This window comes from Protopterus annectens, chromosome 4.part1 (assembly GCF_019279795.1).
Source record: "Protopterus annectens isolate FY-2018-M chromosome 4.part1, PAN1.0, whole genome shotgun sequence".
NCBI lineage: Eukaryota > Metazoa > Chordata > Ceratodontiformes > Protopteridae > Protopterus > Protopterus annectens.
In genome coordinates this window covers 624119622-624143543 of record NC_056734.1, presented here as the reverse complement: position 1 = coordinate 624143543, position 23922 = coordinate 624119622, and the positions used below count along the sequence as shown (strand labels likewise).

Here is a 23922-nt window from a genome sequence, read left to right as displayed (position 1 = left end):
TCCTCTAGTAGGGGAATGTTGTGACCTGGGGGGATGTAGAGTACAGCAATGCTCAGACATTTATTGTTAATATGAAGTGACATAAGTAAAATTTCAATGTTCCCGAAGGGAGGGATTGGTTTTGGATAGGCTGAGATTGTTAGGGAGTTGAGATGAATTAGTGCAATGCCCCCACCTTTTTTTGAAGACTATCTGAGCGGATGATGTTATATCCTGGTGGGAGAATTTCAGTGTCAGCAATGTGTGGTTTTAGCCATGTCTCTGTTACTCCTACAACATCTCGGTGTGGGTAGCTAGCCAGGCATGAAACTCAGCAATTTTGTTGCAAATACTGCATGTGTTTGTTGTTGTTATAGGAAGTTGTTGATTATTTAGGGCCTGGGTGTGTGTTGGAGGCTTGATTGGGCCTGGATTTGGCTGAATGTCTCCACATTGTGTTAAGAAGAAGAGGAAATGGATAATAATATATGGTAGGTAGCTTTTTGAGAGGGGTTTGGGGAGGTGTAAAGGACATAGTTTTAGTTTGGAGTTGGTAGGTGGTAGTTTTATTTTGATTGTATTTAGGACAGAGATTATGAATAATGTGGGTGAGATGTTGGAGTAACTAGTTAATCTAGCCTGCAATGGTAAGGTTTGTGTGCAGGATGATGGTGTTACTTCGTCTAAGATGGCCTGTGTGGTGGTGGCATTGAATAGTAGGGTTAGAAAAGCACAGTAGGATAGGAGAAGAAGTAAGAGTTTTACTTTGGTTATCATTGTGAAATAATTTGAGGGGTAATGAGAAATGGGAGTAGTGAATAGGGTGTGGACTTTGGTTAATTAAGAGATTTGTTGTCAGTTTATTGGTCATTTGTATCTTCAAACATGTTTTATTAATTGCTGAGACAGATAAACGCTGCTCATTATCTAATGATTAACTAAGAATCCTTTGTGAGCTTATATGACTTAGAAATGGGGACATTCCCTAGGCGTATCCCTTCCTGGGCATGGCCTCCCCTGAGAGGGGGTAGAATTGATGCCTTATTGAGGGGCTGGCCATGGGAGGTGCTGCCCTTACAAAGCTTAACCCTTTTGTGACTATTAGTCCTTCAATTTACACATCCGCTCTATTACAGTGTAAAGCAGTCAATTACCTACACATACAATGTATTATAGTACAAAGTAGTCGATCGCCATCAGTATTAAAACCATATATTTAACAAAAATAAATCTTGGTGTAGCCTCTTTTCTTTCTTGTAGTACTATAACCAGTACTTAAGTGACCAGATTTATATCTTTATCTTGGATAACCATTATTTCAAAATGGAAGTTTTGCTGTGCTTTTGGCTATGTTTCTTCAGATCTGTCATCTTTTTTCATTTCAAGGGTAGTGGTGGAGTACAGGTGTGTTTTTTCGGATTTTTATGGGATAATATGTCATGTATTGCCATGGTGTTTGTTGCCAGGTACACTATGGACCATGTGGCTTGTGTACCCAACTTTTAGCTTTATAGGGGCAAATTGGTCAGCAGATTCAAAGTAGAATGGTAAATGCTAGTTGGGGAAATGGGGGACGATATGTGTGGGTACCTGCTAAAAACGTTTGGATAAAGCTTTGTAAGTAAGAATTTTAAGGTTGAAGGTTTTTATTCATTTTTTTATTGGGTAAACATCAGAAAGAATATATAGGATGCCTGCCATATACTGCTCTGTGTTTGTCTGTATACACCTTAGACCACGTGAGTATGTCAGCTCAAGGAAATTCGGAGAGGCGACTAGTCTGCAGGTTCCTAGTCAAGGATTATTTTTTAAGTTAATATTTTTTTTATAAACTTCCTATACACAGGGATTAGCTAGTGAGACCAAGGGTTTAGCTTAAATTCTATAGTTGCTCCTGGAGCTATTCCTATTCAAAGTGTATCTTGGCACACTCTAAGGGACCTTTGGCTAGGTGTGCGTGAAGTTTTACTTAGGGAAATCATATGTATATAAATTTAACCTTTTATAAAAGTGCAATTTCAATTAGCCACTTAATAAGTGGTCTTTTTTAGGGTACACCAATGCGGTGACAATTTTTTGCACAGTGGACTATGTGGCTTATGTGGGTAACTTTAAGCATCATTGTGGCCAAAAGTAGTATATGCTAGTTGGGTATACTATATTTGGGGTGATTAAAGTTGGATGAAGGTAAAGCCCTGATCTTGGAGGAAACTGCCATAGCTCCACCCATGAGGTTAACCTTGGAACTCTGTCCTTATGGTGATGGAGATGAAATTCTTTGTGTCAGATGAAAAAGTTGAATACTTAATGAAATGATATATGTCCTTCCGTTTCACTTTTGCAGTATTCATTGCATTACAGATCCCTTGCCAAGGGCAGCCTGACATCCGGCCAGTATACCAAAGCCTTTAGGTTGCTTTAAGGTACGCCATATATCACAAGTTTGCTCCTTGCATAGCATAGAGCATAAATGTGACATCCAGATGTACCCGGACGTACCGTCCTCGGAATTTCATTGCAGCTAGTCCAAATGCCATCACTTGATCATCATTCTGAACACCCATTTCATTGCTGGTTTACCAAGCCATTACAAATAAGTGCCCCATTTTGTTTCTTTTTTTTTTTTACTTATTCTTTTTATTGCTGCTTGTGGTATTTCATGTCATCAAAGAAGGGTAAATGCCAGTGTGGGAGACAGATTCCCCAAAAAGACTGCTATGAACAGTGCCCCTTTTGCGTAGGTGCTCCTCATGACCATACATCCTGTTCCATTTGTCAGGCTTTTGTACCTAAAACCCTTCGGAGTAGACTATCTTCTTTGGTGCTTTATCTTGAAAATCAGCATCTTAAGCTTCTTGGAAAAGTCACGATGGAGGGTACTTCCTGCTCCCAGTGACAGACATCAGTGAAGAAGGCCAAGAAGCCTAGGCTGGAATCTTCTGTTGTTCAGCCACTGCTGGGTGTCTTTCCTAAAGTGAGTGAATGCCTGTAAGTTTGCCCAGCTTTGTCACTGGATTCCTTTGCCATGACCGAGTTGGAAGTCAACAGGGATCCAACTTTACACACATCCGAGGAGGCTTTGCAGATGTCTTTTTCAGAAGGTCAGGAGGAAACACTGCTGATTATTTCTGAGGGGTCTAGGGGTGTTTCTCAGATATTAGTCAGAGAAGTCCCTACTACCATTATTGAATGCTGTCCTGTGTCAGAACCATCCAAATTTTATAAGGCAGATGTCCCATTGAAGATAAAGCAAAAGACTAAACAAATTTCTCCTGCACCTAAGGATCCACAGAATGAATGGCAGGCCTTCAGTCAGGGTTTGTTTAGTGCTTAGGGAGTTTCTGTTCTAGCTCCCCCTTTGTCCTCTATGCCCCTAAAAAGACCTAAGGAAGAGGATTCCTCTGAGGAGGAGCTGGATTTGGATGAGGGATCCATTCCCTTGCTTACTCTTCTCATATTCCTTCTCCATTGGACTATGGGTTAGAGGAAGAGGAATCTATCAGTCCTGACACTCCCTTTGAAGAGATTTCTTTTGGGGACACTATCTCCAGGATAATGGAGTTCTTTAAATGGGATTGTACTTCGGTCTCTGAGGTACATAAAAGATACAGTGAGTTGTTGCAGATGGATTCTCCTAAACCTTTTGCTGTTTCTCCTGTTTTGGCTGCCTTGTTGGATGCATTTTCCAATGCTTCTAAGCCTCTAGACTCTCCTGTTCGACTCTATAGGGTGTTTGAGGACTACATTTCTATACAAGTGTCCTGCTGCTTACCCCTCAGTGGTGTTTGTAGCCTCTGACAAGCCCTCTCAATTGCTTCCTTCTTCCAAGTTACTGCCCTCTGATAAAGATAGAAGGACCATGGAAAGGCTAGGCAAGAAGGTTTGTGTATCTGCTACCCAGATACTTGTTAGCTGTCCTTTCCCAGGTGTCTCTGGTTCCTTTGGATCTTCCAGACTCTGAAAGTAAAAGTTCTGCTCTTTCCCCGTTAGGGACTTCCTCCCAGATGGCTCATCATTCCATCAAGTGTAGTTATGATGCAGAAGATGCTTCCTCTAGGGCTGCTGCTTTTGGGTCAGTCATGAGGAGATATTCTTGGCTTCAGTTTCAACCTTTGCCAGATGATATTAAGGCTAATCTGATGGATGCCCCTGCTGATAATAAACACTTGTTTGGCAAAGCTGCTGCTGATATGTTTAAGTCCCTTCAGGATAAGGTCAAGGCTTTACAGGAACTTAAACATGTATTTCTTTCTCCTGTGCCTAAATTTTAGAGAAACTACCCCAATAATGCAGCCTTTGTTCACAGTCAATATCCCTCCTCCTAAGGGCAAAAAAGGTGGCAAGTGGGCTCCTTCTGCTAAAGCTACTCAGATGTTAGGGACTCAGAAGTCTCATTTTCCAGCTAAACCAGGTGCTTATCTGACTGTCCTGTTCTTCCCAGCAACTTTCCTCTTTCTCTTCACTTCTCCTTCTCTCCCTGTTTGGCTACAGATTCCTCAGGATTCCTCAGTTCTGTCCATTATTCATCTGGTTATTTCATGGTTTGGAAATCCCTTCCCCCTTTTATGAGTGTCCCTCAACCCCCCCCCCCCCCCATGAACAACTCTCCTTCTTTCCAGAGGTGCTTTGGGACCTTTTGATTCAGGGTATTATTCAAGAGAGGCCAGTGTCCCAAAGGGAGGGGTTTACTCCAGGATATTTTTAGTACCCAGGAAAGAGGATACTTGGAGACCAATACTAGACTTGTCTCATCTAAACACTCTTGTGAATTTGCTGTCCTTTCGAACATTGTCCTTTCAGACTTTGTTCCATGTTTTGCTTCCTTAGGCTTATATGGTGTGTCTGGATCTCAATGATGCATTCTCCATATTCTGATCCATCCAATTTTCTCTGTTGCTTTCTGCATTTTCATTTCTCTGCTTTGCCCTTTGACCTTTCCTACTGCCCCAAGGGTATTCACCAAATGCCTTGCTCCTGTGATTGCTTTTTGCAGGATTCATGGGATCCAAGTCTTTCCTTACTTGGACAGCCTCCTGTTTCAGTCATCCTCACTGGAGAGCCTGTTGCAAAGTCTTAGTTTTGACATTTCCCTTCTGCAAAGCATGGGGTTCAAAATAAAGTTCAAAGATTATTTTTGGACTCCTTCTCAGGACCATGTTCTGGGTGAAGGATTCGGATGGTACCTATGCTGCCATCCCTGTCTCCTCCCAAGGTCTTGACACTCATTTCCTTCTTTCACTCTTCTTTCTTTGGTCTCTATTACAGCCAGGGAGTTTCTGAGAGCTCTGGGATTCATGGCATCTACCACCCCTATGCACGCACTGGCCAAATTCCACATGAGAAAGTTTAAATGGTTTCTGAAGTCAGTTTGGCTTCAACATACATGTCCCTTAGAATTTGTAGTTCCTCTTCTGCCTTGTCTTAAGAAGGAACTTTACTGGTGGATCTAGCAGTTGTCTCTTAATCCAGGGCTCCCTTTTCATCCCCCTCTTCCCTCTCAGGAGCCATTCATAGATGCTTCAGATGTGGGATGGGGAGAAGATTTTGGCTTCTTAAAGGTGCAGGGGTTTGGTCACCTCTTCAACAGCAAGAGCACATCAATGTCAAAGAGATGAGAGCTCTTTTGCTAGTGCTTCAGGCTTTTCATCCTCTTTTCTGCTAAGGACACCTCAAAGTATTTGCAGACAATATCATATTGATGTGGTATGTAAACAAACAGGGGGGACAAGATCTTATCATCTTTGCCAGCTGGCCCTCCTGGTGTGGGATCTTGCTGTGCATTATCAAGTGACTCTTCACACAGTTTACATTCCCTCATGTTAAAACATTGTGGCAGGCACTCTGAGCAGGTCCTTAACTCAATCACTTGAATGGATGCTTCAAGGGATGTGTTTCTGGACATTGTACACCAGTGGGGTACTGCTCAAATAGATCTATTTGCCTTCTTTCTGAACAGATGACAACCTCTATGTTGTGCCAGAGTCCCAGGTCCTCTGGTTTAGAAGGTGGATACCCTATCTTTTTCTTGGAAGGGATGTTTCTTTATGCTATCCCTCATTCCAAACATCCTGTTCAAAATTCAGCAGGATGCTCCCAAAATCTTGTTGGTGACTCCCTTTTGGCTGAGAGCACTGGTTCCCTCTTCTGCATTTTGCCAAGGACAATCACAAGTTACCTCACAGGTTGGACCTATTCAAACAAGACAAGGGATCTGTCATCCATCCCCACCTGTCCACTCTTCAACTGACACTGTGGGTGATAGGATTTTGATTTCACATAGACACCTTTTTTCTGAGGATGTGCTTAGGGTCCTGCAAGAGGCCAGGAAACCTATTACTAGAAATTTCTACTTGTCCATATGGAAGAGATTTTCAGTTTGCTGTCTTTTTCGAAACCTGGACCCACTTTCTGTGGATGTTCCTTTGGTTTTGTCTTATCTATGTGAATTGCTCAATGCTGAGTAGGCTTATTCTTCTGTTAAGGCCCATTTATCAGCTGTCTCTGCTTGTCTGCCTTTATCTCCTCCTTTAGCTTCTAGATTTGAGGCTAAACAATTCCTAAAAGGCATTCTTCATATTAGGCCTGCCAAGAAGCCTGTTCTTCTTCCCTAGGATCTTAATTTTGTATTGGAAAAATTGACTCGAGCTCCTTTTGAGTCGCAGCTTCAGTTCCTTTGCAACATTGCTCCTGGAAGTCTGTTCTTTTGTTAGCTCTTACTTTGTCCAGACGAGTGTCTGAGCTTTAAGCCCTTATGGATGGTACACCTTTTTTGGTGTTTCATAAGAACAGGGTGTCCTTACGTACAAATCCTTCTTTTATGCCCAAGTTGGTTAATGAGTTGTCCCTTAATCAGTCTATTAATTTGCCCACTTTTTCCCTCCTCTGCAGTCTGCCAGTGAGAAGGTGTTGCACACGTTGGATGTGCACAGATAGCCAAGATTTTATTTAGATAAGACTAAGACTATTAGGAAATCTGATCAGCTCTTTGTTTCCTTTCATCCCAGGTCCTTGGGATTAGCTGTATCCAAGCAAACTATTTCTTGTTGGATTTCAAAAGCTATTTCTTTTTCTCATTCCTTTCATGGTAAGAGCCTTCCTTGTATTGTTAAGCTCATTCTACTAAGACTGTGGCTTCTTCTGGTGCTTTTTTCAAGGGTTTGGATAATATTTTTATTCTTGAGGCAGCTACCTGGACTTATCTGCATATGTTTACCAAACACTACAAGTTGGATGGAATCTCTGGAGCTAGTGCTGTTTTTGCTAGGGCCATCCTTTATGGCTTCCTAGAAGGCTCTCCTGATCCTTCCTCCTCCCAAGTTTCTTTCTCAGCTTTGGCACTCTGCCTAAAGTAATGAATTCTGCAACAGTGAAAAAAAGGCCAAACTATATTTGTGTAAAATCTTACCATAATGGTAAATGTCCTTCTCTTCACTGTTGCAGTATTCACTCTCTCCACCCCTTGGTCCATTTCTCTTTTGGATGTACTAATTTCCTTTTCTTTTCCTTGTACTGACATTCCTAGTGGGGCTCCAGTTCTGAGGATGGTACATCCGGACGTCATCTGTCTGCCCTGTGCTACGCAAGGAGCTTATGTGTGACGTACGGCACATCTTAAAGCACCCTAATGGCTTTGGTATACTGGCTGAACATCAGGCCGCCCTTGGAAGGGGATCCCTAATGTAATGAATACTGCAACAGTGAAGAGAAGGACATCAACCATTATGGTAAGATTTTACACAACTGCACTTTCTGCATTGGCACCGTCATCTATATAATAAACCCTTCTTCTCCCGAGTGTAAAAGTGCTTTCTCAGTTTGGGCATAATAGTTTAGTAACCCCAACTGTTGGAGTATTTCAGAGATCTGGAAAGTGGTTCGAAGCAGCTGCAAATTTTGAGTAAAGGGAAGTGGCTGGAAAGCCTGTGAAAGTTTAAAATAATGTGCTGATTAAATCCTGCAAATTTTAATTTTTGACCAAGGATTTCAGTAAATTTTTATCTTTGATTTGATGTAGCATGTTTTATTATATTCATTTACAGTACCTTTAGCATTATACAAAAAAGAGAAGCTATTTTTCAAATTACATTTTCACTTAAATAAATCCATACTTTTGATTCCAGGTACAGAAAATTATTTATATTGTGGTTTTCCACAGTGTGAAAGTAGCAAATACTGCAGCAGATTCTGCTGAAATCTTCTATAAATTAGTGTATTCTGCTGTGGGGTTATGGTGCCTACCTCTGCAATACTACTTCATCCCATCAAAACTGCCACAGATTCATTTTGTTTCTGCAAAGCCTTATGTCTTGCAGTGATGTAGAGGTGATGTTTTTTCCCAGGATGGTGTGAGGAGCTTCATGCAGATGTCTTTTTCAATCATTTATTTTGGAATTGTCTGTTTAACATAAATGATTAAGGCTATAAGATCTGGACCTGAGTTTATTTCTCACCTGAATACTCTGTTTAATTCATTTACCCAGACTGGTCCCTGGGACACCCCAAAGAAGGACAGTTGTATATGGCAGTTCGTACTCTATTTAAAAAAAAAATGTTGAAGTGTTTCGTCCTATAATTGTGGTTTGGGTGAATAAATAACATCTTTTGAATTTTAAATGAATATTAAATGAATACAGAACCATGGTAAACGTATTACAATTATGTGCAATATTGCATTTGTGTCTGTAAAGCACAGAAGGACTTTGCTGCATGAAGTACTTTTTGCCAAATTTGAATAATGTATGAGGAAAGGTGCAGTAGAATGACAACTTTTAACAACTGTTGTGTTTGTACAGATAACTGGAAAGACCTCTTCAGATATTAAATGCCGAAAGAGAGTTAATTTCAGTGACCCTTTAGACACTGAAACTCAGTCAGAGAGTACAGCTCCCAGAGTCCACTTTGCAGCTGGTGTCCTAAACTCCTCTGTTAAAGTAGCATCATTCAGTCACTGCAATGCAACGGTAAGAGAAAAATGCAACAGGTGCCTTAACTTACTACTGAATAAATCTAGAGGCGTATCTTTAAGTAAATATAATAATAATGTTGTTATATTAGTTACAGCTCTGATATATTTGCAGAAAATACCTACTGTTGTTTGAGTGAGCTATTGAAGCGGATCCTTATTTCTAGTTACATTTCACCATTTGCTAACATGCATGTGAATGGTATCCTCTTTGTTACATCTTCCACTAGTGTTCTCTGCTGTCTGAGTTAAGGGCTGTGCTTAGTACCTGTAATAAGTCTTTCTCTTTGCAGTTTATGGATCTCTTCCTCATAGTAATCTCAAGAAAATGCCAGTGTTCTCTGGCAAAACAAAAGGCGTAAGCTTCTCATCCCTGCAGGTTGTCCATGTCATCTGCAAGAGCAGACTAGTCATAGTCATTTACTGGCTCTAACTCTGTCCTCATGGTGTCCTTAACTACCTTTGCAGCCTTAGCATCAGTTGCCATCATCCATCAAAAGTTTGAGAACTTTCTCTTGGAAGAGAAGATTGAAATTAGGGCAGAACTAGTAAGTGAAGTGCTCAGTTTGTAACTGAAGTGCTTGGTAGAATGACAGTCAAGGGAAGTTCTCAGCTTGTAAGTGTAGTACTCTTTAAAATGTTAATGAAAGGTTCTTGGTATAAATCCCCTCAGGGTTGTAACTTTTTTTCTTTTTTGTAAACAAGAAACATCTTTATTAAATTATCACTTATGACACAGGCAATCATACATTTATATAAATAAAAACAAACCATATTTACATATTTTTAGTTTCAAGCATTATACATCACTTATGTCCTTTCATATCACTGTTGCAGTACTCATTATGTTAGGGTTTCCTTGCCTAGGGCAGTACGACGTCCGGCCAGTATATACCAAAGCCTTAGGTTGCTTTAATGTATGCTGTATGTCACACATATGCTCCTCATGTAGTATATGGCATAAAGGTGACATCCAGGCATACCATCCTTAGAATTTTGCCACCAGTCCAAACACCATCTCTTGATCGTTAGTCTGACCACCTACATTCTGTTGCTTGTTTCTGGGCCATTGCAGATAAGTGCCCCATTGGGGTTTCTTTTTTAGTTGTCTTTTTGCTGCTTGTGGGGTTTTGTGGCATCCAAAAAGGGTAAATGCCAGTGTGGGAGACAAATTCTCCATACAGATCACCAAGAACAGTGTTTGTTTTGCTTTGGCGCCTCATATGACCATATGTCCTGTTTTATCTGTCAGGTTTTTGTACCTAAAACCTTGGATAGTAGACTTTCTTCTTTGGCTCTGTAGCTTGAGAATCAGCGATTTAAACCTGTCATGGAAGATACTATGGAGGGAACTTCCTATCCTGAGGGACAGCCATCAGGGAAGAAACCTAGGCCAGAATCTGCCATTGTCCAGCCTCCACCAGAATTTTCTCCTGAGGTGAGTTAATGCCCCGAGGTTCGCCAGCTTTGTTGTCTGATTCTTTTGCCATGACCAGGTTGGAGGCCAGCGTGGATCTGCCTTTAAGTATGTCTAGGAGGCTTTGCAGACATCTGTTTTGGAGGTTCAGGGGGGAACCATGTTTGATAATTTCCTAGGGGCCTAGGGGATATTCCTTAGATTTTAGTCAGAGAAGCTCCTACTACTACTATTGCATGCCATGCTGGGTCAGACCCTTCCAAGTTTTATAAGGCAGACATCCCATTAAAGAAAAAACTAAAAACTAAACGTCTCTCCTGCCCCTAAGGATCCATGGAGTAAGTGAAAGGCCTTCACTCAGGGTTTGTTTAATGCTTTGATGTCATTGACACATCCTAAGGGTGTTTCTGTTCCAGCTCCCTCTGGGTACTCTGCTCCACTTAAAAGACCCACAGAACAGGATTCCTCTGAGGAGTTGGGTTCTGATGAGGAATTCCTTGCTTGCTCTTCTCAAATTCCTTCTCCTTTGGTCTATGGGTCAGGAGAAGAGGAATCTACCAGTCCTGATACTACCTTTGAAAAGATTTCTTTTGGGGAACACAATCTCCAGGATGATGGAGGTTTTTTAAATGGGATTGTTCTCAGGTCTCAGAGTCTCCTAAACCTTCATGCTGTTCCCTTTTTTTTGGCTGCTTTGTTGAGTATGTTTTCCAGTGCCTCTAATGCTCCTGATTCTCAGCCCCCTGCTCCCAAGAAACCTGATAGGTTTTATAGGGTGCCTGAGGACTGTAATTTATTTGTACAGTGTCCTGCTGCTGACCCATCAGAGTTGTCTGTAGCCTCTGACAAACCCTTTCAATTGCTTCCTTTGCCCAAGTTACTGCCTTCTGATAAAGACAGCAGAACCATGGTTAGGCTAGGTAAGAAGATTTTCACCTCTGCTATCTTGTCTTTTAGGGCTAATTAGCAGATCCATATATCCAGGTGTATGTTGGCTCTCCTATCTCAGGCTTGTCAGTTTATTTCTGATCTTCCAGACTCTGAGGGTAAAACATCTGCTCTTTTCCTGTTAATAACTTCCTAACAGGTGGTTTGCCATTCCATCAAGTGTAGTTATGATGCAGCAGATGCTTCTTCAAGGGCTGCTGCTTTTGGGTCAGTGATGAGGAGGTATTCTTAGCTTTGGCTTCAACCATTGCCTGACAGTACTAAGGCTAAGTTGATGGATGCCCCTCTTAATAATAAACACTTGTTTGGAGAAGCTGATGATGAATTGTTTAAGTCCCTTCAGGATAAGGGGAAGGCTTTACAGGAACTGAAACATGTTTGTTTCTCCTGTTCCTAAATTTCAGAGAAACTACCAAAATAAGCCAGCCTTTGTTCACAAGCAATCTCGCCTACTCCTAAGGGCAAAAAGGTTGACAAGCAGGCTCCTTCTGCTAAGGCTACTCAGACTTTAGGGACTCAGATGTCTCCTTTTCCAGATAAACCAGGTGCTGTCTGACTGTCCTGTTCTTCCCAGCCACTTTCCTCTTCATCTTTGTCTCTCTCTTCCAGTTTGGCTACAGATTCCTCAGGAGTCCTGGGTTCTTTCCATTATTCACCAGGGGTACTTCACAGTGTGGAAAAATGTCCCCCCTTTTTTGGGTGTTCCTCAGCCTCCTCTGGAACAACTCTCCTTTTTCCCAGAGGTGCTTCAGGACCTTTTAACTCAAGGTGCTATTCAAGAGGTGCCTGTGTCCCAAAGGTGGAGGGGGTTTTACTCCAGGATATTTCTAGTACCCAGAAAAGAGGGCACTTAGAAATCAGTTCTAGACCTCGTTCATCTAAACACTTTTTTGAAGGCGCCCACTTTTCGAATGTTGTCCCTTCAGACTTTGCTTTCCCTTTTGCTTCCTCAGTTTTATATGGTATCTCTGGAACTCAAGTATGCTTACCTTCATATTCCAGTCCATCCCCTTTTCAGGAAGTTATTGTGTTTGTCTGTTGCTTCCTGGCATTTTTAGTTCTGTGCATTGCCCTTTGGCCTTTCTACTGCCCCAAGGGTATTCACCAAATGCCTCGTTGCTGTTAGTGATTTTTGCAGGCTTTAGGGAATCCAAGTATTTCCCTTCTTGGATGAATTGCTATTTCAGGCATCCTCTCCAGAGATCCTGTTGCAAAATCTTCATTTTGCTCTTTCCCTTCATCAGAGCCTGGAGTTCACAATAAACTTCAAAAAGTATTTTCTGACTCCTTCTCAGGATCATGTTTTTCTAGGTTGCAGGATTCAGATTGTGCCTATGCTGATATCCCTGCATCCTCATAAGCCTTAACTCTCATTTCCTTCTTTCGAACTCTTCTTCCTGTGGCCTCCATCACAGCCAGGGACTTGCTTAGAGCTGTGGGATTCATGGCATCTGCCATTCTTATGCTTCTTGTGGCCAAACTCCACATGAGTATATTTCAGTGATTATTGAAGTCAATTTGTCTTCAATGTGCACATCCCCTAGAATTTGTAGTTCTTTTCTATCTTGTCACAGGAAGAAACTTCACTGGTGAATTCAGTAGTTGTCTTTAAATCCAGGGCTCCCATTTTTGCCTCCCTTGTGTGGATGGGGAGCAGCTTTTGGCTCCCTAAAGGTACAGGGGGTTTGGTCACCTCTTCAACTAAATAAGCACATCAGTGTCAAAGAGATAAGAGCTCTTCTGCTGTTGTTTCAGGCTTTTGATCCTCTTTTCTCCCCAGGACCTTTCTTTGCTGGCTGCCACTCCTGGTGTGGGATCTTGCTGTCCAGTATCAAATGACTCTTTAAAGCAGTTTTCATTCCCTTAGGTCAAATTATTGTGGCAGACACTCTGACAGGTCCTTGACTCAATCCTGCGAATGGGTACTTCACAGGGATGTGTTTCTGGACATTGCCCACCAGTGGGGTACTCCTCAAATACATCTATTTGCTTCCTCTCTGAACAGACAGCTTCCACTATTTTGCCAGGGTTCGAGTTACTCTGGTTTGGAAGGAGGAAGCCCTTTTTCTTAGCAGGGGATTTTTTTTTGCTTTACCTCCCCTTGCCCTCATTCCAAAAGTCCTTTTCAAAATTCAACAGAATGATCCCAAAATCCAGTTGGTGACTCCCTTTTGGCTGAGGCAGCACTGGTTCCCTCTTTTTCTGCATTTGCCAAGGACAGTCATCACAATTGACTTCACAGGGTGGACTTACTCAAACAAGACAAGTGGTCTCTCATCCATCCCCACCTGTCCACTCCTCAACTGACAGTGAGGGTGATAGGATTTTGATTCCACATAAACACTTTTTTTCTGAGGATGTGCTTAGGGTCCTGCAGGAGACCAGGAAACCAAGTACTAAGAAATCCTACTTGTCCATATGGAAGAAATTTTCGGTTTGATGTCTTTCTCAAAACCTAGATCCACTTTCTGTGGATGTTCCTTTGGTTTACTCCTATCTATGTGAATTGCTCAATGCTGAGTTGGATTATTCTACTGTTAAGGCCCATTTATCAGCTATTCTGCTTGTCTGCCTTTATCTCCTCCTTTAACTTCTAGATTTGAGGCTAGACAATTCCTAAAAGGCATCCTTCATATTAGGCCTGCCAAGAAGCCTGCTCCTCCTCCCTGGGATCTTAGTTTTGTTTTGGAAAAATTGACACAGGCTCCTTTTGAGCCTGCAGCTGCAGTTTACTTGCAGCATTGTTCTTGGAAGACTGTTATTTTGTTAGCCCTTACTTCTGCCAAACAAGTGTCTAAGCTTCAAGCCCTTAGAGCTTGTGCACCTTTTTTGGTGTTTCATAAGGACAGGGTGTCCTTGTGTACTAATCCTTGTTTTATGCCCAAGTTGGTTAATTAGTTGCCCCTTAATCAGTCCATTCATTTGCCCACTTTTTCCCTTCTCCGCAGCCTGCCAGTGAGAAGGTGCCACACATGTTAGATGTGCATAGATAGCTAAGAATTTATTTGGATAAGACGAAGACTATTAGGAAATCTGATCAGCTCTTTGTTTCTTTTCATCCCAGGTCCTTGGGATTAGTTGTAGCCAAGCAAACTATTTCTTGTTGGATTTCAAAAGCTATTTCTTTTTTGTCATTCCTTTCATGGTAAGAGCCTTCCTTGTACTGTTATGGCTTATTCTACTAGAACTGTAGCTTCATCTGGTGCTTTTTTCAAGGGTTTGAATAATATTTCTATTCTTGAGGCAGCAACCTGGACTTCTCTGCATACTTTTACCAAACACTACAAGTTGGATGGAATCTCTGGAGCTAGTGCTGTTTTTGCTAGGGCCATCCTTCATGGCTTCCTAGAAGGCTGTGATGATCCTTCCTCCTCCCCAGTTTCTTTCTCAGCTTTGGCACTCTCCCTAAAGTAATGAATTCTGCAACAGTGAAAAAAAGGCCAAACTATATTTGTGTAAAATCTTACCATAATGGTAAATGTCCTTCTCTTCACTGTTGCAGTATTCACTCCCTCCACCCCCTGGTCCATTTCTCTTCTGGATGTACTGATTTCCTTTTCTTTTCCTTGTACTGGCATTCCTAGTGGGGCTCCAGTTCTGAGGATGGTACATCCAGACGTCATCTGTCTGCCCTGTGCTACGCAAGGAGCGTGTGATGTACGGCACATCTTAAAGCAACCTAATTGCTTTGGTATACTGGCTGAACATCAGGCCACCCTTGGAAGGGGATCCCTAATGTAATGAATACTGCAACAGTGAAGAGAAGGACATTAACCATTATGGTAAGATTTTACACAACTGCACTTTCTCCATTGGCACTGTCATCGATATAATAAACCCTTCTTCTCCTGAGTGTAACAGTGCTTTCTCAGTCTGGGCATAATAGTTTAGTAACCCAACTGCTGAAGTATTTCAGAGATCTGGAAAGTGGTTCGAAGCAGCTGCAAATTTTGAGTAAAGGGAAGTAGCTGGAAAGCCTGTGAAAGTTTAAGATGTTGTGCTGATTAAATCCTGCTAACTTTAATTTTTGATAAAGCATTTCAGTAAGTTTTTATCTTTGATTTTATGTAACGTTTTATTATATCATTTTCAGTCCCTTTATTGTTAGAAAAAAAGAGATGCTATTTTTCCAATTACATTGCACTTAAATGAATCCATACTTTTAATTCCAGGTACAGAAAATAATTTATTGTGTGGTTTTCCACATTGAGAAAGTAGCATTGTGATAGTTGATGTCCATAATACTGCAGCAGATTCTGCTGAAATCTTCTATAAATTAGTGTATTGGGCTGTGGGGTTATGGTGCCTACCTCTGCAACACTACTACTTCATCCAATCCAAATTGCCAGAGATTCACTTTCTTTCTGCAAAGCTTTATGTCTTGCAGTGATGCAGATGTGATGTTTTTCCCAGGATGGTGTGAGGAGCTTCATGCAGATGTCTTTTTGAATCACTTCGTTTGGAATTGTCAGTTTAATATAAATGGTTAAGGCTATAAGATCTGGACCTGATTTTATTTCTCACCTGAATACTCTGTTTAATTCATTTACCCAGACTGGTCCCTAGGACACCCCAAAGAAGGGCCGTTGTATATGACAGTTCGTACTCTATTTTAAAAAAAAATGTTGAAGTGTTTGGTTCTATAATTGTGGTTTGGGTGAATAAACATCTTTTGAATTTTAAATGAATACAGAACCATGGTAAATGGTAAACATATTACAATTATGTGCAATATTGCATTTGTGTCTGTAAAGCACAGAAGGACTTTGCTGCATGAAGTAAGTTTTGCCAAATTTGAATAATGTATGAGGAAATGTGCAGTAGAATGACAACCTTTAACAACTGTTGTGTTTGTACAGATTGCTGGAAAGACCTCCTCAGATATTAAATGCCGAAAGAGAGTTAATTTCAGTGAACCTTCAGACACTGAACATCGGTCAGAGAGTACACCTCCCAGAGTCCACTTTGCAGCTGGTGTCCTAAACTCCTCTGTTAAAGTAGCATCATTCAGTCACTGCAATGCAACGGTAAGAGAAAAATGCAACAGGTGCCATAACTTACTACTGAATAAATCTAGAGGCTTATCTTTAAGTAAATATAATAATAATGTTGTTATATTAGTGACATGGAATGGATACACAGCTTCAGTAGCACTGATATATTTGCAGAGAATAGCTTCTGTTGTTTGAGGGGGCTACTGAAGTGGATCCTTACTTCTAGTTAAATTTCACCATTTGCTAACATGCATGTGAATGGTATCCTCTCTTTCTTACATCTTCCATTAGTGTTCTCTGCTGCCTGAGTTAAGGGCTGTGCTTAGTACCTGCAATAAGTCTTTCTCTTTGCAGTTTATGGACCCTCTTCCTCATAGTAGTCACAAGAAAATGTCAGTGTTCTCTGGCAAAACAAAAGCCATAAGCTTCTCATCCCTGCAGATTGTCCATGTCATCTGCCGGAGCAGACTAGTCATAGTCTTTTACTGGCTCTAACTCTGTTCTCATGGTGTCCATAACTACCCTTGCAGCCATAGCATCAGTTGCCATCACCCATCAAAAGTTTGAGAACTTTGTCTTGGAAGAGGAGATTGAAAATAGGGCAGAACTAGTAAGTGAAGTGCTCAGTTTGTAACTGATGTGCTTGGTAGAATGACAGTCAAGGGAAGTTCTCAGCTTGTAAGTGTAGTACTCTTTAAAATGTTAGTGAAAGATTCTTGGTTCAAATCCCCTCAGGGTTGCAGTTTTTTTTTTTTTTTTGTAAACAAGAAACATCTTTATTAAATTATCACTTATGACACTGGCAATCTTACATTTATATAAATGAAAGCAAACAATATTGACATATTTTTAGTTGCAAGCATTATACATCACTTATGTCCTTTCATATCACTGTTGCAGTACTCATTATGTTAGGGAATCCCTGCCTAGGGCAGTCCGACGTCCGGCCAATATATATCAAAGCCTTGGCTGTTTTAATGTATGCTGTATGTCACACATATACTCCTCATGTAGTATACGGCATAAAGGTGACATCCAGGCATACCATCCTTAGAATGTCTTTGCCACCAGTCCAAACACCATCTCTTGATCATTGGTCTGACCACCTACGTTCTGTTGCTGGTTTCTGGGCCATTGCAGATAAGTGCCCCATTGGAGTTTCCTTTTTAGTTGTCTTTTTGTTGCTTGTGGGGTTTCATGTCATCCAAAAAGGGTAAATGCCAGCGTGGGAGACAAATTCTCCATACAGGCCACCAAGAACAGTGTCTGTTTTGCTTTGGTGCCTCGTACGACCATATGTCCTGTTTTAACTGTCAGGTTTTTGTACCTAAAGCTTTGGATAGTAGACTTTCTTCTTTGGCTCTGTAGCTTGAGGATCAGTGACTTAAACTTCTCACAAAAGATACTATGAAGGGAACTTCCCATCCTGAGGGACAGGCATCAGGGAAGAAGCCTAGGCCAGAATCTGCCATTGTCCAGCCTCCACCAGAATTTTCTCCTGAGGTGAGTTAATGCCCGGAGGTTCGCCAGTTTTCTTGTTGGATTCCTTTGCCATGACCAGGTTGGAGGCCAGCGTGGATCTGCCTTTAAGTATGTCTGAGGAGGCTTTGCAGACATCTGTTTTGGAGGTTCAATGGGGAACCATGTTTGATCATTTCCTAGGGGTCTAGGGGATATTCCTTAGATTTTAGTCAGAGAAGCTCCTACTACTACTATTGCATGCCATGCTGGGTCAGACCCTTCCAGATTTTATAAGGCAGATGTCCCATTAAAGAAGAAAAAACTAAACATGTTTCTCCTGCCCCTAAGGATCCACGGACTAAGTGAAAGGCCTTCACTCAGGGTTTGTTTAATGCTTTGATGTCATTGACACATCCTAAGGGTGTTTCTGTTCCAGCTCCCTCTGGGTACTCTGCTCCACTTAAAAGACCCACAGAACAGGATTCCTCTGAGGAGTTGGGTTCTGATGAGGAATTCCTTGCTTACTCTTCTCAAATTTCTTCTCCTTTGGTCTATGGATCAGAAGAAGAGGAATCTACCAGTTCTGATACTCCCTTTGAAAAGATTTCTTTTGGGGAACACAATCTCCAGGATGATGGAGGTTTTTTAAATGGGATTGTTCTCAGGTCTCAGAGTCTCCTAAACCTTCATGCTGTTCCCTTTTTTTTTTTTTGGCTGCTTTGTTGAATATGTTTTCCAGTGCCTCTAATGCTCCAGATTCTCAGCCCCCTGCTCCCAAGAAACCTGATAGGTTTTATAGGGTGCCTGAGGATTGTATTTTTTTGTACAGTGTCCTGCTGCTGACCCATCAGAGTTGTCTGTAGCCTCTGACAAACCCTTTCAATTGCTTCCTTCGCCCAAGTTACTGCCTTCTGATAAAGACAACAGAACCATGGTTAGGCTAGGTACAAAGGTTTTCACCTCTGCTATCTTGTCTTTTAGGGCTAATTAGCAGATCCATATATCCAGGTGTATGTTGGCTCTCCTATCTCAGGCTTGTCAGTTTATTTCTGATCTTCCAAACTCTTGAGGGTAAAACATCTGCTGATTTCCTTTTAACTTCCTAACAGGTGGTTTGCCATTCCATCAAGTGTAGTTATGATACAGCAGATGCTTCTTCTAAGGCTGCCGCTTTTGGGTCAGTGATGAGGAGGTATTTTTAGCATTGGCTTCAACCATTGCCTGACAGTACTAAGGCTAAGTTGATGGATGCCCCTCTTAATAATAAACACTTGTTTGGAGAAGCTGATGATGAATTGTTTAAGTCCCTTCAGGATAAGGGGAAGGCTTTACAGGTACTCAAACATGTTTGCTTCTCCTGTTTCTAAATTTCAGAGAAACTACCCCAATAAGCCAGCCTTTGTTCACAGGCAATCTCGCCCTACTCCTTAGGGAAAAAAGGGTGACAAGCAGGCTCCTTCTGCTAAGGCTACTCAGACTTTAGGGACTCAGGTGTCTCCTTTTCCAGATAACCCAGGTGCTGTCTGACTGTCCTGTTCTTCCCAGCCACTTTTCTCTTCCCCTTTGTCTCTCTCTCTCTCTTCCAGTCTGGCTACAGATTCCTCAGGAGTCCTGGGTTCTTTTCATTATTCACCAGGGGTACTTCACAGTGTGGAAATTTCTTCCCCGTTTTTTGGGTGTTCCTCAGCCTCCTCAGGAACAACTCTCCTTTTTCCCAGAGGTGCTTCGGGACCTTTTAACTCAAGGTGCTATTCAAGAGATGCCTGTGTCCCAAAGGTGGAGGGGGTTTTACTCCAGGATATTTCTAGTACCCAGAAAAGAGGGCACTTAGAAATCAGTTCTAGACCTCGTTCATCTAAACACTTTTCTAAAGGTTCCCACTTTTCGAATGTTGTCCCTTCAGACTTTGCTTTCCCTTTTGCTTCCTCAGTTTTATATGGTATCTCTGGATCTCAAGTATGCTTACCTTCATATTCCAGTCCATCCCCTTTGCAGGAACATTTTGTGTTTGTCTGTTGCTTCCTGGCATTTTTAGTTATGTGCATTACCCTTTGGCCTTTCTACTGCCCCAGGGGTATTCACTAAATGCCTTGTCGCTGTTGGTGCTTTTTGCAGGCTTTAGGGAATCCAAGTATTTCCCTTCTTGGATGACTTGCTATTTCAGGCATCCTCTCCAGAGATCCTGTTGCAAAATCTTCATTTTGCTCTTTCCCTTCATCAGAGCCTGGAGTTCACAATAAACTTCAAAAAGTATTTTCTGACTCCTTCTCAGGATCATGTTTTTCTAGGTTGCAGGATTCAGATTGTGCCTTTGCTGGTATCCCCGTGTCCTCCCAAGCTTTAACCCTCATTTCCTTCTTTCAAACTGTTCTTCCTGTGGCCTCCATCACAGCCAGGGAGTTGCTGAGAGCTGTGGGATTCATGGCATCTGCCATTCCTATGCTTTCTGTGGCCAAACTCCATATGAAGATGTTTCAGTGATTACTGAAGTCAGTTTGGCTTCAGTGTGCACATCCCGTAGAATTTGTAGTTCTCTTCTATCTTGTCACAGGAAGAAACTTCACTGGTGAATCCAGCAGTTGTCTTTAAATCCAGGGCTCCCTTTTTTGCCCCCATTGTGTGGATGGGGAGCAGCTTTTGGCTCCCTAAAGGTACAGGGGGTTTGGTCACCTCTTCAACTAAAGAAGCACATCATTGTCAAAGAGATAAGAGCTCTTCTGCTTTTGTTTCAGGCTTTTGATCCTCTTTTCTCCCCAGGACCTTTCTTTGCTGGCTGCCACTCCTGGTGTGGGATCTTGCTGTCCAGTATCAAATGACTCTTTAAAGCAGTTTTCATTCCCTTAGGTCAAATTATTGTGGCAGACACTCTGACAGGTCCTTGACTCAATCCTGCGAATGGGTACTTCACAGGGATGTGTTTCTGGACATTACCCACCAGTGAGGTACTCCTCAAATACATCTATTTGCTTCCTCTCTGAACAGACAGCTTCCACTATTTTGCCAGGGTTCGAGTTACTCTGGTTTGTAAGGAGGAAGCCCTTTTTCTTAGCAGGGAATTTTTTTTTTGCTTCATCTCCCCTTGCCCTCATTCCAAAAGTCCTTTTCAAAATTCAACAGGATGATCACAAAATCTAGTTGGTGACTCCCTTTTGGCTGAGGCAGCACTGGTTCCCTCTTTTTCTGCATTTTGCCAAGGACATCACAGGTGACTTCACAGGGTGGACTTACTCAAACAAGACAAGTAATCTCTCATCCATCCCCACCTGTCCACTCCTCAACTGACACTGAGGGTGATATGAATTTGATTCCACATAAACACTTTTTTTCTGAGGATGTGCTTAGGGTCCTGCAGGAGACCAGGAAACCAAGTACTAAGAAATCCCACTTGTCCATATGGAAGAAGTTTTCGGTTTGATGTCTTTCTCAAAATCTAGATCCACTTTCTGTGGTTGTTCCTTTGGTTTACTCCTATCTATGTGAATTGCTCAATGCTGAGTTGGATTATTCTACTGTTAAGGCCCATTTATCAGCTATTCTGCTTGTCTGCCTTTATCTCCTCCTTTAACTTCTAGATTTGAGGCTAAACAATTCCTAAAAGGCATCCTTCATATTAGGCCTGCCAAGAAGCCTGTTTCTCCTCCCTGGGATCTTAGTTTTGTTTTGGAAAAAATGACTCCGGCTACTTTTGAGCCTGCAGCTGCAGTTTACTTGCAACATTGCTATTGGAAGACTGTTATTTTGTTAGCTCTTACTTCTGCCAAACAAGTGTCTGAGTTTCAAGCCCTTAGAGCTTGTGCACCTTTTTTGGTGTTTCATAAGGACAGGTTGTCCTTGCGTACTAATCCTTCTTTTATGCCCAGTTTTGGTTAATGAGTTGTCCCTTAATCAGTCCATTCATTTGCCCACTTTTTTTCCCTTCTCCGCAGCCTGCCAGTGAGAAGGTGCCACACACGTTAGATGTGCATAGATAGCTAAGAATTTATTTGGATAAGACTAAGACTATTAGGAAATCTGATCAGCTCTTTGTTTCCTTTCATCCCAGGTCCTTGGGATTAGCTGTATCCAAGCAAACTGTTTCTTGTTGGATTTCAAAAGATATTTCTTTTTGTCATTCATTTCATGGTAAGAGCCTTCCTTGTACTGTTATGGCTTATTCTACTAGGACTGTAGCGTCTTCTGGTGCTTTTTTCAAGGGTTTGGATAATACTTCTATTCTTGAGGCAGCTACCTGGACTTCTCTGCATACTTTTATCAAACACTACAAGTTGGATGGAATCTCTGGAGCTAGTGCTGTTTTTGCTAGGGCCATCCTTCATGGCTTCCTAGAAGGCTCTGCTGATCCTTCCTCCTACCAAGTTTCTTTCTCAGCTTTGGCACTCTCCCTAAAGTAATGAATTCTGCAACAGTGAAAAAAAGGCCAAACTATATTTGTGTAAAATCTTACCATAATGGTAAATGTCCTTCTCTTCACTGTTGCAGTATTCACTCCCTCCCTCCACCCCCTGATCCATTTCTCTTCTTGATGTACTAATTTCCTTTTCTTTTCCTTGTACTGGCATTCCTAGTGGGGCTCCAGTTCTGAGGATGGTACATCCGGACGTCATCTGGCTGCCCTGTGCTATGCAAGGAGCTTATGTGTGACTTACGGCACATCTTAAAGCAACCTAATGGCTTTGGTATACTGGCTGAGCATCAGGCCGCCCTTGGAAGGGGATCCCTAATGTAATGAATACTGCAACAGTGAAGAGAAGGATATCAACCATTATGGTAAGATTTTACACAACTGCACTTTCTCCATTGGCACTGTCATCGATAAACCCTTCTTCTCCTGAGTGTAACAGTGCTTTCTCAGTTTGGGCATAATAGTTTAGTAACCCAACTGTTGAAGTATTTCAGAGATCTAGAAAGTGGTTCGAAGCAGCTGCAAATTTTGAGTAAAAGGAAGTGGCTGGAAAGCCTGTGAAAGTTTAAGATGTGCTGATTAAATTCTGCGAATTTTAATTTTTGATAAAGCATTTCAGTAAGATTTTATCTTTGATTTTATGTAACATGTTTTATTATATTAATTTTCAGTCCCTTTATCATTAGAAAAAAAAGATATGCTACTTTTCCAATTACATTGCACTTAAATGAATCCATACTTTTAATTCCAGGTACAGAGAATAATTTATTTTGTGGTTTTCCACATTGAGAAAGTAGCATTGTGATAGTCAATGTCCATAATACTGCAGCAGATTCTGCTGAAATCTTTGGGGGTTATGGTGCCTACCTCTGCAACAGTACTACTTCAACCCATCCAAATTGCCACAGATTCACTTTCTTTCTGCAAAGCTTTATGTCTTGCAGTGATGCAGATGTGATGTTTTTCCCAGGATGGTGTGAGGAGCTTCATGCAGATGTCTTTTGAATAATTTCTTTTGGAATCGTCAGTTTAATATAAATGGTTAAGGCTATAAGATCTGGACCTGATTTTATTTCTCACCTGAATACACTTTGTTTAATTCATTTACCCAGACTGGTCCCTAGGACACCCCAAAGAACGGCCGTTGTATATGGCAGTTCGTACTCTATTTTAAAAAAAAATGTTGAAGTGTTTGGTCCTATTATTGTGGTTTGGGTGAATAAACAACATCTTTTGAATTTTAAATGAATATTAAATGAATACAGAACCATGGTAAACGTATTACAATTATGTGCAATATTGCATTTGTGTCTGTAAAGCACAAGACTTTGCTGCATGAAGTAAGTTTTGCCAAATTTGAATAATGTATGAGGAAATGTGCAGTAGAATGACAACCTGTAACAACTGTTGTGTTTGTACAGATTGCTGGAAAGACCTCCTCAGATATTAAATGCAGAAAGAGAGTTAATTTCAGTGACCCTTCAGACACTGAACATCAGTCAGAGAGTACACCTCCCAGAGTCCACTTTGCAGCTGGTGTCATAAACTCCTCTGTTAAAGTAGCATCATTCAGTCACTGCAATGCAACGGTAAGAGAAAAATGCAAAAGGTGCCTTAACTTACTACTGAATAAATCTAGAGGCTTATCTTTAAGTAAATATAATAATAATGTTGTTATATTAGTGACATGGAATGGATACCCAACTTCAGTAGCACTGATATATTTGCAGAGAATAGCTTCTGTTGTTTGAGGGGGCTA

The 23922-nt window shown here is 41.4% G+C and overlaps 1 protein-coding gene across 1 annotated transcript in view; it reads left to right on the top strand.

Annotated features, from left to right (window-relative positions):
- The window catches only part of LOC122801255 (serine-rich adhesin for platelets-like), a 1296546-nt gene that overhangs the window by 1119765 nt on the left and 152859 nt on the right, over window positions 1–23922 (top strand). Inside the window, exons 13-15 of the mRNA XM_044070807.1 lie at window positions 8772–8939; window positions 16166–16333; window positions 23585–23752. Of these exons, the coding sequence (XP_043926742.1) occupies window positions 8772–8939; window positions 16166–16333; window positions 23585–23752 (504 nt within the window). The remainder of the gene's footprint in view (window positions 1–8771; window positions 8940–16165; window positions 16334–23584; window positions 23753–23922) is intronic.